This window comes from Tachysurus fulvidraco, chromosome 22 (genome assembly GCF_022655615.1).
Source record: "Tachysurus fulvidraco isolate hzauxx_2018 chromosome 22, HZAU_PFXX_2.0, whole genome shotgun sequence".
NCBI classification, from domain to species: domain Eukaryota; kingdom Metazoa; phylum Chordata; class Actinopteri; order Siluriformes; family Bagridae; genus Tachysurus; species Tachysurus fulvidraco.
Genome location: NC_062539.1, coordinates 478,678 through 493,677, shown reverse-complemented (window position 1 = coordinate 493,677; position 15,000 = coordinate 478,678). Strand labels below are relative to the sequence as shown.

General features: G+C 39.2%; 2 protein-coding genes across 7 annotated transcripts in view; one reads left to right on the top strand and one right to left on the bottom strand.

Annotated features, from left to right (window-relative positions):
* arhgef4 (Rho guanine nucleotide exchange factor (GEF) 4) overlaps positions 1 to 270 on the top strand; it is a 45,869-nt gene extending 45,599 nt beyond the window's left edge. For both annotated transcript variants that reach the window (XM_047806244.1, XM_027139745.2), the window contains one exon: positions 1 to 270. This exon is cut by the window's left edge and continues 638 nt beyond it. The gene's annotated coding sequence lies outside the window, so the exon portion shown is untranslated.
* Positions 271 to 360: 90 nt separating this feature from the next.
* sh3glb1b (SH3-domain GRB2-like endophilin B1b) lies at positions 361 to 9,138 on the bottom strand. 5 transcript variants are annotated; one of them, XM_027139757.2, is made up of 11 exons: positions 8,760 to 9,138; positions 5,091 to 5,232; positions 4,275 to 4,403; positions 3,615 to 3,748; positions 3,369 to 3,461; positions 3,141 to 3,221; positions 2,479 to 2,502; positions 2,232 to 2,321; positions 1,934 to 2,034; positions 1,250 to 1,472; positions 361 to 940 (listed from the first exon to the last, which is right to left on the bottom strand). In XM_027139757.2, exons 1-11 carry the CDS (start codon positions 8,820 to 8,822, stop codon positions 833 to 835), a joined length of 1,188 nt encoding a protein of 395 aa, XP_026995558.1. In that variant the 5' UTR covers positions 8,823 to 9,138; the 3' UTR covers positions 361 to 832. The 5 variants fall into 5 exon arrangements, with proteins under 5 accessions (XP_026995558.1, XP_047662212.1, XP_047662210.1 ...); XM_047806256.1 differs by lacking the exon at positions 3,141 to 3,221 and having other exon boundaries at positions 3,369 to 3,458; XM_047806254.1 differs by lacking the exon at positions 3,141 to 3,221 and having other exon boundaries at positions 8,760 to 9,137.
* Between the last annotated feature and the right edge of the window lie 5,862 nt (positions 9,139 to 15,000).

Below are 15,000 nucleotides of genomic sequence, written 5' to 3'. Positions count from 1 at the left end.
TTTTTATTTTTGAACTGAGTTTATCCAGAAATGAATTGTACACAAACATCCCCATTTTATTTCTGTCTGAAATCTCACCGATGCTTTCAGCTTTGTGCATCTTCCTCATTCGCATAATGACATGAACTTGACATGAACATGAACTGCTGCAACATGTTGCCAAAGTTCTTGGACTGTTTCGACCCGAACGAGTGACATGGTGCTCGGTGTAAATAGAAATAAAGTGGTTTCACTGCTCAGTTATAATAATAAATAAACTGTTTAACGCCATCGTGTCAGCTGTTTCTTACTGTAAACAGGACACAGGCCATCGGTCATTACTGCTGCTCTCACACACGATTAAGGACACAGAGACGTACGTGTTCAGCAGATCTGCTTTATATTCACAGCTTAAACACCGTTCCTGAAGTTTAATACAACCTTAACACGGCCGAGGGGACTTAACCAAGTGGACAAGGGGAAGTCAATAAGGGCGTGTTTAAAAAAAAAAAAAACACCAAAACAGGATTACATTCATTCTCTCTTTCATAATCTCTAAAAGAAACAGTAATAATTATTAAATTTGGCATTATAACACCTGGGATAATTAAAGCATTATAATGTGTCATAGCATTCTGGATTTGTTATAAAGTCACACACTGAGTATAAAATATATCTTTTGGCAAATTAATGAAATTCTAAAGTCTGTTTTTTGGCTACACGTGAGCAAAGGCACAAATACTGGGAGTAAAGTCTCACAGACAGGTTTGTGTTGGTACACATTAGAAATAGGTTTGGAGTGTGTGTGTGTGTGTGTGTGTGTGTGTGTGTGTGTGTGTGTGTGTGTGTTTTCTCAGTTAAGCAGCTCCAGGTAGGTGATGGGTACTTTTCCTTTCTGATGTCCTCTCTCCCCCATCAGCCAATCAGAATCCAGGCCTGGTTCACTGCTCACTGTGATCACCTAAGACACACACACACACACACACACACACACACACACACACACACACACACATTTATTTACACAGTAATGTATTTTCAGTATTCAAAGTAAAATAATTTCTAATATTTCTTCTTCTAAAACAATGTATTTCGGTGCCCCCTGGTGGTGTCTTCAGGTCACAACAAATATTATGATGTAATGTATATATTATTATGTCATGTAGACTTTACATTGTGTGTGTGTGGTGTGTGTGTGTGTGTTTTTTATGCTCCCATGTTCTAAACAACCGTATTTTAATGTACGTGTCTGTATGAAAACATCACTCACTTCGTCGGCCAACAGGGACAGCTCGCTGCTGCAGGCTGCATCATAATCATAAAGCACTCGCGCTCGACGTGGACCGCAGGAATTCCGCAGTTCATTAAGACTCGGTGAACTCTGACCTGGGGTCACGGTCGGGGTCAGAGTCGTGGGCAAGGTTGCAGGGACAGAAATTCCAGCAGAGGAGGCAGTAGGTTGATTATTATTGGAGGAGAAAGATGAAGGAAAACTAAAGGAGAGAATTGTTTATCATCAGTATCTCATTCTGTAACCGAGGAATAAGTGAAGAAATATAAAATGTCTTATGAATTACTGCTTAATTAAAATGCAAAAAAGAGTCAAAAAGAAGGGAAACGAAAGCACGAAAAAGAGGAACATAAAGGAAGAGAAAGAGAAAGAAACTTAATATACTATAGCGGTGAAATTCAGAGCAGTAGTTTGTGTGTCTGTATGTGAGTGTGTGTGTGTGTGTGATTGTGTGAGTGAGTGTGTGTGTGTGTGTGAATGTGTTTGTGTGTGTGTGAGAATGTGTTTGTGTGTGTGAGTGTGTGTGTGAATGTGTGTGTCTGTGTGTGACTGTGTGTGAATGTGTGTGAGAATGTGTGAGTGTGTGTGAGAATGTGTGTGAGTGTGTGTGAATGTGAGTGTGTGTGTGAGAATGTGTGTGAGTGTGTGTGTACACATGCTGACCTGCCGAGCTGTTTCTGTAGATTGACCATGTACTGATAACACTGAGCGTAATACACAGCCTGAGCATCGACAAAATCACTCAGACACCTCAAGTGATGAGCCTGACACACACACACACACACACGCGCACACACACACACACACACACACACACAATTAATACTACATGTCAGCACAGAATCCTGTTTAAAGTCAGAACACTGATTTCTATCTGTCACTATAATCTTGTGTGTGTGTGTGTGTGTGTGTGTGTGTTGAAATAGCGATAGACGATAAAGCAGATGATTTGTGTACGTACATGAGTGCTGCTGACTCCCTCCAGCAGTAACCTTGTGATCTCTGCCTGCCGATCAAACTCACTCTGAGCTATCCTCAGCTCTGTCTCTGCCTGAGGATCACACACACACACACACACACACACACACACACACACACACACACACACACACACACACAATTTAACTTTAACATTATACATGCAGCTATATGAAGCGCTCATAGATACGGAGTTCATTACAGACGAGTTCAGCCATGTGCACTCTTACCTGCTGGATCTCCTGAGCCCAAAACTGGTCAGCAGTGAGAAACAGGAACAGTGTTTTACTGACTCAGAGATATTTATTTAACAAAAAATAAAAATACACCTACACAGCTAACCTGGTCAACTCTATGTCTCCTGACATGTTTCCTCTACATGAAAGCAAACCTGTGACTATAAGCTGTAGTATAGTGTAGACTATGGTGTGAAAACATCCTACAAATATACACAGTGTTTATGTTTATATGTGATGAGTGCACAGCTTCACACATTAAAGGGGCAGTTACTTACAGGGAATGGAATTAAAGGGAAGGTTTGCTAAATGATCAGGTGAGATAACCACACTCACACTCACACACACACTCACTCACACACTCTCATACACACTCTCACACACACACACACTCTCACACACTCACACACACACACACACTCTCACACACACACACTCTCACACACACACACACTCTCACACACACACACACTCTCACACACACACACTCTCACACACACACACTCACACACACACACACACACACACACACACACACACACACACACACACACACACACACACACACACACACACACTCACACACACACATACACGCTCACACACGCTCACACACACACACTCACACGCTCACACAGAGAGAGGCCAGGACAAACCTTCAACCATTTGACCTGCAAGAAGGAGAGCATGTAAGAAAACATGTACTCCTCTCCTGATGAGGGGGCGGAGCTAAACTCCTGCTTGTTAAAGCAGAGGACAGGACAGAACACAATTAGGTTAGAAAAGAGAAAGATCGTGTTATCAGAGAAGAGAATCGTAGTCCTGATCTTAGTGAAAGTTGTGTATGTGTGTATGTGTGTGTGTGTGTTGGTGGAGTGACTCACTGCAGAGCGAGCATCTGCTGCTCGAGCTTTCTTTAGTCGTGTTTTAGCTGCGTCCAGATCAAGGCGTTTTACCTGCAGCAGCTTACGTTCCTTCTGTACATATCGCCACACACACACACACACACACACACACACACACACACACACACACACACACACACACAGACCAGAGTATGTAATTAAGCCCCATCAAGTAAAAAAAAAACTTGTGTGAGTTTAATAAACATGTGTAACACAGATGCTCACTGAGATGGTTTTATAATCTCCATCAATAAAGTTCCTGAACGGAGTGAGAAAGTTAATGGCTGAGCTCTGGATGAGCTCTCGCTCTGAGCCGCCGAGCTGCTTCTCCACCTCACCACATTTAATCAGAGCGCTGCCTGGAACAAGGAGAGAAAGTCAGAACTAACACAAACCTGCTTAAACAGGAGCTTCACAAGCTGAATTAAAAACAAAAACACACAACAGCAGTGGACTCGCTGCTCTGACACCACCGCAACTTTACATTTTATTTACTAAAGTATACATCAGAATTTGTATCATTTCTAGTTACATTTACTGCACAAACACACACACACCCAACACACACACACACACACCCAACACACACACACACAACACACACACTGAGTAAATTAATTGGTGTCCAAAATTCTGACTCCAGGTGAACATTTATGTGGATGTGGTGATTAATCACGTGTGTAGCTGGAGATGGAGGTGGAGAAGAGAAACACTCGAGCTGTGGTTCATATTTCATCACACACACACCCAACACTCCCAACACAGCTTTCTTCATTTCACTTTTTTTAGCCTCAGCAGTTTATAATGTTACAACACTAACGGTCAGAGTTGCAGGTGTTTACTCTATCAGATGTGATTTCTACAGCTCATGTAAGTGTTTTTCACCGTATGCTGTTCCAGGTCCGAACTCGTGCCCGGCGTCGATCATGCACTCCCCCAGCAGCTCGTGGTTGTTTACTCGTGTTGGGATTTTCCTGTCCAGCTTCTCGTACAGATACTCCTCCATCCTCATGTCTATTCAAGTCACACAAATTTGATTTATTTACAGAGAGACACATGGTCACGTCACGCTGCTCATTACTGCTCCAGTTACTGACCAAAACACATCCACTGGTATTCTAAACCTTCCAGTCTCTCTATCAGTCAGTGTCTCAGTCAGTGTCTCAGTCTGTGTCTCAGTCTGTGTAGCAGTCTGTCTCAGTCTGTGTCTCAGTCTGTGTCTCAGTCTGTGTAGCAGTCTGTCTCAGTCTGTGTCTCAGTCTGTCTCAGTCAGTGTCTCAGTCTGTGTCTCAGTCTGTGTAGCAGTCTGTCTCAGTCTGTGTCTCAGTCTGTCTCAGTCTGTGTCTCAGTCTGTGTCTCAGTCAGTGTAGCAGTCTGTGTCTCAGTCTCTCTAGCAGTCTCTCTAGCAGTCTCTCTAGCAGTCTAGAAAAAGGTTTTGATATCAGCCTACTGATTAGATGATTAGATAGAGGAAAGAGGAGCAGAACAGGTGATCATATCTTTACTGTCTACAGAGTTTTACTTTAACAACAAAATGTTCACATGTTGGAATTGTCCACACATTAGCTACATAAAACAATTATTTTAGAACTTCCCAAAAATGTGCATTTACAAATAAACATGTTTATCAAAGGGATCAATGAAAAAAACAGCAATATTTGTCTGTATCAGGAAGGACAGGATGAAAGTTGCTGATCCTACTGGGGTTGGGCTGCAGTAAAACCTCCGTCTGCTTCAGGATCTTCTCCGTCCAGTATTTGGTCGACTCTGATTTTGCCAGCAGGTTCTCCAGGTGAGCGTCTAACTCTGTCCTCTCCGCCTGGCCAAGTTTCTCCTCCGTGAACTATGACAGAAAAAAGTGAAATGACCAGGAGAAGGTAAAGTAATCGTTCATAAACACTACATAGTTAGGTGACATTATTCTAATAAATTTGATTTAAAAGAAGATTTAACTGCATGAGAAAAACATTTTTGTGATCATAAAACTTATGTAATTAACACCTTACTCCCCCAAACTCAACACTGTACACTGTAAATACTACACAATAAACAAAACACACTCTAAACACTGTACACACTGTAAATACTACACAAAACACTGTACACTGTAAATACTACACAAAACATTGTACACACTGTAAATACTACACAACAAACACTGTACACACTGTAAATACTACACAAAACACTGTACACTGTAAATACTACACAAAACATTGTACACACTGTAAATACTACACAATAAACACTGTACACACTGTAAATACTACACAAAACACTGTACACACTGTAAATACTACACAAAACACTGTACACACTGTAAATACTACACAATAAACACTGTGCACACTGTAAATACTACACAATAAACACTGTACACACTGTAAATACTACACAATAAACACTGTACACACTGTAAATACTACACAAAACACTGTACACACTGTAAATACTACACAATAAACACTGTACACACTGTAAATACTACACAATAAACACTGTACACACTGTAAATACTACACAAAACACTGTACACACTGTAAATACTACACAATAAACACTGTGCACACTGTAAATACTACACAAACACTGTACACACTGTAAATACTACACAATAAACACTGTACACACTGTAAATACTACATAATAAACACTGTGCACACTGTAAATACTACACAAACACTGTACACACTGTAAATACTACACAATAAACACTGTCCACACTGTAAATACTACACAAACACTGTACACACTGTAAATACTACACAATAAACACTGTACACACTGTAAATACTACACAATAAACACTGTGCACACTGTAAATACTACACAAACACTGTACACACTGTAAATACTACACAATAAACACTGTCCACACTGTAAATACTACACAAACACTGTACACACTGTAAATACTACACAATAAACACTGTACACACTGTAAATACTACACAATAAACACTGTGCACACTGTAAATACTACACAAACACTGTACACACTGTAAATACTACACAATAAACACTGTACACACTGTAAATACTACACAAAACACTGTACACACTGTAAATACTACACAATAAACACTGTGCACACTGTAAATACTACACAAACACTGTACACACTGTAAATACTACACAATAAACACTGTACACACTGTAAATACTACATAATAAACACTGTGCACACTGTAAATACTACACAAACACTGTACACACTGTAAATACTACACAATAAACACTGTCCACACTGTAAATACTACACAAACACTGTACACACTGTAAATACTACACAATAAACACTGTACACACTGTAAATACTACACAATAAACACTGTGCACACTGTAAATACTACACAATAAACACTGTGCACACTGTAAATACTACACAATAAACACTGTACACACTGTAAATACTACACAAACACTGTACACACTGTAAATACTACACAATAAACACTGTGCACACTGTAAATACTACACAATAAACACTGTGCACACTGTAAATACTACACAAACACTGTACACACTGTAAATACTACACAATAAACACTGTACACACTGTAAATACTACACAATAAACACTGTACACACTGTAAATACTAACCAATAAACACTGTGCACACTGTAAATACTACACAATAAACACTGTACACACTGTAAATACTACACAATAAACACTGTGCACACTGTAAATACTACACAATAAACACTGTGCACACTGTAAATACTACACAATAAACACTGTACACACTGTAAATACTACACAAACACTGTACACACTGTAAATACTACACAATAAACACTGTACACACTGTAAATACTACACAATAAACACTGTGCACACTGTAAATACTACACAAACACTGTACACACTGTAAATACTACACAATAAACACTGTACACACTGTAAATACTACACAATAAACACTGTACACACTGTAAATACTAACCAATAAACACTGTGCACACTGTAAATACTACACAAACACTGTACACACTGTAAATACTACACAATAAACACTGTACACACTGTAAATACTACACAAACACTGTACACACTGTAAATACTACACAATAAACACTGTACACACTGTAAATACTACACAATAAACACTGTGCACACTGTAAATACTACACAAACACTGTACACACTGTAAATACTACACAATAAACACTGTCCACACTGTAAATACTACACAATAAACACTGTACACACTGTAAATACTACACAATAAACACTGTGCACACTGTAAATACTACACAAACACTGTACACACTGTAAATACTACACAATAAACACTGTACACACTGTAAATACTACACAAACACTGTACACACTGTAAATACTACACAATAAACACTGTACACACTGTAAATACTACACAATAAACACTGTACACACTGTAAATACTACACAATAAACACTGTACACACTGTAAATACTACACAATAAACACTGTACACACTGTAAATACTAACCAATAAACACTGTACACTGTAAATACTAACCAATAAACACTGTACACACTGTAAATACTACACAATAAACACTGTACACACTGTAAATACTACACAATAAACACTGTACACACTGTAAATACTACACAATAAACAAAACACACTCTAAACACTGTACACAATAAACAAAACACACTCTAAACACTGTACACACTGTAAATACTACACAATAAACAAAACACACTCTAAACACTGTACACAATAAACAAAACACACTCTAAACACTGTACACACTGTAAATGCTACACAAACACTGTAAACTGTGAATACTACACAATAAACACTGTACACTGTAAATACTAACCAATAAACACTGTACACACTGTAAATACTACACAATAAACACTGTACACACTCTAAACACTGCATACAATGTAAATGTAATGTAAAAAAAAAGTTTATTAAACTGCATTACACTCTACTGAACTGTATTACACTGTATTAAACTCTACTGAACTGTATTAAACTCTATTGAACAGAATTAAACTTTATTAAGCTGTATTACAGTCTATTACACTGTATTAAACTCTACTGAACTGTATTAAACTCTACTGAACAGAATTAAACTTTATTAAGCTGTATTACAGTCTATTACACTGTATTAAACTCTACTGAACTGTATTAAACTCTATTGAACAGAATTAAACTTTATTAAGCTGTATTACAGTCTATTACACTGTATTAAACTCTACTGAACTGTATTAAACTCTATTGAACAGAATTAAACTTTATTAAGCTGTATTACAGTCTATTACACTGTATTAAACTCTACTGAACTGTATTAAACTCTATTGAACAGAATTAAACTTTATTAAGCTGTATTACAGTCTATTACACTGTATTAAACTCTACCTGAACTGCACGGCTGAGGAAAGTTCCCGCATCCGCCGCCAGTCTCCTGACGCTAAAATCCATACTTTTCCTCAGTAAATGATGCTAAATAACACAAAGCTAACAAAGTGTCACAGCACAACGGAGTCGCTAATGACTTTAGTTAAGCTAGTTCGCTAGGTGGAGGTTTCTATAACAACACGGCTCACTAATTCTATTGCGGAGTTATTAATTATTAATGTAATCTGATTTAGTTGTGTAACGAGACACAAATACGCGTTAAACCGAATTAAACTGGATTACTCCGACTTTGTTTCTGGCCATGGTAAAGCGTTAGCTTCCGCGCTAATGCTAATGCTAACTCTGACTTTCCAAATAAAGCAGAAATCGCTGTTATCTAGCAGGGGAAGGGGGACGCCCCGCCCTCGCCTCTGTGTGATTGGCTAAAACTGAGAGCTGCCCTGTAATCCGATTGGCTCAGTTGTGTTATGTCTACTTCTGTACTACTTAGTACGTTCTAAATAGAACACTAGAAAAGTATTAGAGCGCGTGCAGTTGTAAGAAACCCGTTTCAGTGACGTCATAGTTTTGAGTTTCTGTCATAAATAAAATAAAGCTAAAAATAAAGTGCTAGCAATAAACATGTACAATAACTGTTATAAAAGTAATGAATCTTAAATGAAGTAATGAATATAATATTAATATTAAACATTAGGGGATACATTGAATTTATTTTATTTGTATTGCAATTTTAACAATGAAAATTACACAGAAATATTATATTAGATGAGGGATAAATACTGTAAACTATTCATTCATTCATTCATTTCCTACTACTTATCCGAACTTCTCGGGTCACGGGGAGCCTCAGGCGTCTTCGGGCATCGAGGCAGGATACACCCTGGACGGAGTGCCAACCCATCACAGGGCACACACACACTCTCATTCACACACACACACACACACACACTACGGACAATTTTCCAGAGATGCCAATCAACCTACCATGCATGTCTTTGTACCGGGGGAGGAAACCGGAGTACCCGGAGGAAACCCCCGAGGCACGGGGAGAACATACAAACTCCACACACACAAGGCGGAGGTGGGAATCGAATCCCCGACCCTGGAGGTGTGAGGTGAACATACTAACCACTAAGCCACCGTGCCCCCCCTACCGTAAACCAATTTATATTTATTTTTTTACTCATTTACATTTACAGCATGTGACACTCTCTTATCCAGAGCGACATACAGAAGAGTTTCATGAAGAAGTAGGTCTATACATCGTTTGAAGATAACCAGTGAGTCAGCTGTCCGGACCTCTAGGGGAAGTTCATCCCACCACCTCGGTGCAGAACAGAGAAGAGTCCCTCTTACCCTGAGAGATGGTGGGACCAGTGGGACCAGTGGAGCAGTGCTGTAGATCTGAGGGTGTGAGGTGCAGTGGGAGGAGCGATGAGGGCTTTGGGGTAAAAGGGAGATGGTCTGGTTGTGGCTTTGTAGGTCAGCATCAGTGTTTAAATCTGATGTGTTCAGCTACAGGAGCCAGTGGATGAACACACAATAGTGTGGTGGTGTGGAGAACTTAGGCAGGTTGAAGACAAGTCACACAGCTGCATTATGGGTCATTTACAGAGGATGTGTTCATATGTAGACCTGATAGAGAGAGCTGCAGTAGTCCAGTGTCGACATGACAAGAGACTGAACAAGTACCTGAGCAGCCTGTGTGGGGAAAAATGACTGAATCCTGCTGATGTTGTAGAGAAGGAACCGACACCAGCGAGTCACATCAGGGACATGTGAGGACAAGGACAGTCGAGTGTCTGTGATTATCACAAGGTTCTGATCTGTGACTGAAGGGGAGATCAGATCGTTGTACAAGATCATGACCTGGGGATGAAACACCTGATGATCAGCAGTTCAGTTTTGCTGGGATTGAGCTTCAACTGATGAGCAGTCATCTACGACGATATTCAATTCAATTCAATTCAAGTTTATTTGTATAGCGCTTTTTACAATAGACATTGTCTCAAAGCAGCTTTACAGAACATAAACACAGAGCAGAAGGTAAACATAATTAATGATAAAGGAAATAACGAATAATAAAAGAAATAAGAATTAACAGAATAAAAATTCTAGATTATTATTAGATGTATATAGTTCACAGTGTGTATGTATTTATTCCCCTATGAGCAAGTCTGAGGTGACTCAGGCAGCAGTGGCAAGGAAAAACTGCCTTAAATTGGTAAAGGAAGAAACCTTGAGAGGAACCGGACTCGAGGGGGAACCCATCCTCATCTGGGTGACACTGGGGGTGTGATTATAATGTACAGTCAGTTAAATGTTGTATTGGTGTGAGGTTCAAGGACTTCTGATCTCCTGAGTACCACAGAGTCTAACTGGAGATGTCTCAGGATTCTTAGAGTCGGCCTCGGCTCAGTGGACATCCAAAGGCTTCGTCCCACAGAGGACGTCGGGAGACGGTACAGTGTCTGGATGCCTCGGGATAGGTACAAAGAGAGAAGCAGTGGAAAGGGATTAACATATCTGCTGTTCATAAAAATGTGCAGGTCTGATGTACTGGTGCATGATATTATGGGATGTATTATGTGTACGCCTGACTAAAGAGATGAGTTTTTAATCTACATTTAAACTGGGAAAGTGTGTCTGAGCCCCGAACACTATCAGGAAGACGATTCCAAAGTTTGGGAGCTAAATAAGAAAACGCTCTACCACCTTTAGTAGACTTAGATATTCTGGGAACTAGCAGAAGTCCTGAGTTTTGTGATCTCAGAGAGCGTGAAGGATTGTAACGTGTTAGAAGACTAGTTAGATACATGGGAGCTAAACCATTAAGAGCCTTGTACGTGAGTAGCAGCAGTTTGTAATCAGTTCTAAACTTAACAGGTAGCCAGTGTAGAGATGATAACATTGGGGTTAAAGGTCATACTTTCTTGTCCTAGTGAGAACTCTGGCAGCTGCATTTTGGACTAACTGTAACCTATTTATTAAAGATGCAGGACAACCACCTAGTAATGCATTACAATAGTCCAGTCTAGAGGTCATGAAGGCATGAACTAGCTTCTCAGAATCAGATACAGACAGGATGTTTCTCAGCTTGGCAATGTTTCTAAGGTGGAAGAAGGCTGTTTTGGTAGTATGGGCGATATGATTTTTAAAAGACAAGTTACTGTCTAGTATAACACCCAGGTCTTTCACTGTCGAGCTACTAGTAACAGTACATCCCTCTAAATGGGAGTTAAGTTGTGAGAGTTTATGTGCACTGGTTTTTGGACCTATGAGTAGTATTTCAGTCTTATCGGAGTTTAACAATAGAAAGTTGCAGCTCATCCAGTCTTTTATCTCTCTAAGGCACTGAGTTAATTTGGACACTGTGGCTATTTCATCTGGTTTTGATGAGATATATAACTGTGTGTCATCAGCATAACAATGGAAACTAATCCCATGTCTTCTAATAATGTTCCCTAATGGAAGCATGTATATAGAGAAAAGCAGAGGTCCTAGAACTGATCCTTGAGGGACCCCATAATTAACTGGTAGTAAACTGGAGGATTCACCATTTAATTCTACAAAATGGTATCGGTCAGTCATGTAGGATCTAAGCCAGCTTAAAGCCTGACCATGAATACCTGTGTAATATTGTAAGTGATCTAGAAGAATGTTGTGATCTATAGTGTCGAATGCAGCACTAAGGTCAAGTAGAACTAATAGTGACATACAGTCTCGGTCCGAAGCTAAGAACAAGTCGTTTGTAACTTTAACAAGTGCAGTTTCTGTGCTATGATGGGGCCTGAAACCTGACTGAAACTCTTCAAGGATGTTGCTCTCCTGTAAGAAGGAGCTCAGTTGAACAGACACAACCTTTTCAAGTATTTTAGACATAAACAGAAGGTGTGAGATAGGTCTGTAATTTGATAGTTCATTAGGGTCTAAGTTAGGTTTTTTGATGAGTGGCCTAATAACTGCCAACTTAAAAGACTTCGGGACGTAACCTAAAGATAACGAGGAGTTAATGATATTAAGAAGAGGCTCACCAGCTTTATGTAACACTTCTTTCAGTAGTTTAGTTGGGATGGGGTCTAGTGAACATGTTGTTGATTTAGCTGTAGTAATAAGTTTATCTAACTCTTCCTGTCCTGTACTTGTAAAGCTGTGTAAAGCCTTAGGTGAGATTGTGTCACTGGTTGCTCTCATATGTTGAGCGTCACCTATTTTATTCCTGATACTTTCGATTTTATCAGTGAAGAATCTCATAAAGTCCTCACTACTGAACTGTGATGGAATAGTGTGTTCAGATTTCTGTTTTTTTGTTAAACTAGCCACTGTGCTAAATAAAAACCTGGGATTGTTCTGGTTATTTCCTATGAGTTTGCTCAGGTGCTCAGCCCTAGCAGCTTTTAGAGCCTGTCTGTAGCTGGACATACTGTCCTTATACACAATTATAATAACCTCTAATTTAGTTTTTCTCCATTTCCGTTCGAGGTTACGGGTCTCCCTCTTGAGGGTGTGAGTGTGACTATTATACCATGGTGCAAGTGTTTTATCTCTAACCTTCTGTAATCTGACTGGGGCAACAGTGTCTAATGTGCTAGTGAATATAGCGTCTATGCTGTTAGTCATTACATCTAGGTCGTTTGAGTTTGAGGGTACATTAAGAAGTCCAGACAGATCAGGCAGGTTATTTGTGAATCTGTCTTTGGTGGTCGGAATAATGGTTCTACCGAGTCGATAACGTGGTGAGACACAGTTAGTCTGTTCTATAGGTAGTGTGTACATTATGAGGTAATGGTCTGTGATGTCATCACTTTGAGGTATGGTATCTATATCAGTGACTTCTATTCTGTGTGATGTTATTAAATCTAGTGTGTGGTTACGTCAATGAGTTGCACTAGTGATGTTTTGTTTGAGCCCAAGTGAGTTTAGTAAGTCCATAAATGTGAGTCCTAAAGCGTCGTTTGTGTCGTCAACATGAATGTTAAAGTCTCCTACAATTAATGCTTTGTCAAAGTTAACTAATTGGTCTGAGAGAAAATCTGTGAATTCTCCAAGAAAAACTGTGTAGGGCCCTGGGGGTCTGTACACGGTCACTAGAGAAAGAGACATCAGGGATTTCTTCGTGTGCACGTGCGATAGTGTAACATTAAGGACGAGCACTTCAAAAGAACTAAATCTATGCTGTAGATATGTCTGCCATGTCTGAGATCCGAACAGAAGCAGCGGTATCTGATATGAGTCAGTATCTGATTGATCTCCTAGACGATTTCTTTAAAGAAATCTTTATTTATCAATCTTTTTAACTAGGGAAATTGTTTGAGCAGTTTTATTGTATTATATACATTATTATATATGACATGACACCTTTTGTTTGTTGTGGAAAGCTGCATTGAGACAATGTCCATTGTTAAAACCGCTATACAAATAAACTTGAATTTAAATTTATTTATTTATTTAATTTTGGGGAAAAAATCTGAATATTTTAAGAAGAATGTGATGATTAGATATCATTCGGATGTTGAGTCTAATCCATTAAACTTTTTACCCAGTATTTTATTTAGATTAAATGTCCGGATCTCGGTGAGAAATGAGGAGAAGTGACTCTATAAGACAGAATAAACTTTACACTTTTATGTAAAACCAACAGAATGCTAATCATTCAGATCATATTACAGACATTGCACATTATTATATATAATTATAAATAATAGCTACAACTCTATTAAAGATGTAGCTAAGATTTTTTTCATTGTTAATAATTCTTTTCTTTGAGAATGTAGGGTTTTTGTTTCAGCCCAAGGCTGCGGCTGTGCTTCTGAGCTTCCCTCAAACTTTTCCCTTTTCTTCTTTATAGCGGACACATTTTTACGTCATCAGTGTCCTCATCTCCAGTTTTACTGAAACAATAACACAGCCAGATCCTGATGTGATGAAGGTGACACATCTCCAACTCTGTAATCTTCAGCTGGGAGATGTTTTCAGGATGGAACCTGGTGATGAACACTATCAGGTGTCTGAGATGACAGAGCGGTCATGTGGAACCCTTTCATGCCCTGTTCTAATCTGTACATGTTCTTCTTACCATCTGATTGAAAACAGTTGAGTAATTGTACAGTGTCAGTGATGCACCTACACGTGTGTTAACTGCCTTCATAAAACAGCACATTGTGTCACAATTAACACTGGGGGCTTTTCTGTTCTGTTCTGTTCTGCCTTTTACAAACTGTCCACATGGAGGCGTCTAAGT

Bases quoted from the DNA above. Each gene is read 5' to 3' on its own strand.
- sh3glb1b (XM_027139757.2), bottom strand. From the start codon at position 8,822: ATGGATTTTAGCGTCAGGAGACTGGCGGCGGATGCGGGAACTTTCCTC. The intron at 4,404-5,090 runs GTAGGATCAGCA...TGACTTGAATAG, and splicing joins TTTACTGCAGCCCAACCCCA to ACATGAGGATGGAGGAGTAT. The intron at 2,503-3,140 runs GTTTGTCCTGGC...ACTGCTGACCAG, and splicing joins TGCAGGTCAAATGGTTGAAG to TTTTGGGCTCAGGAGATCCA.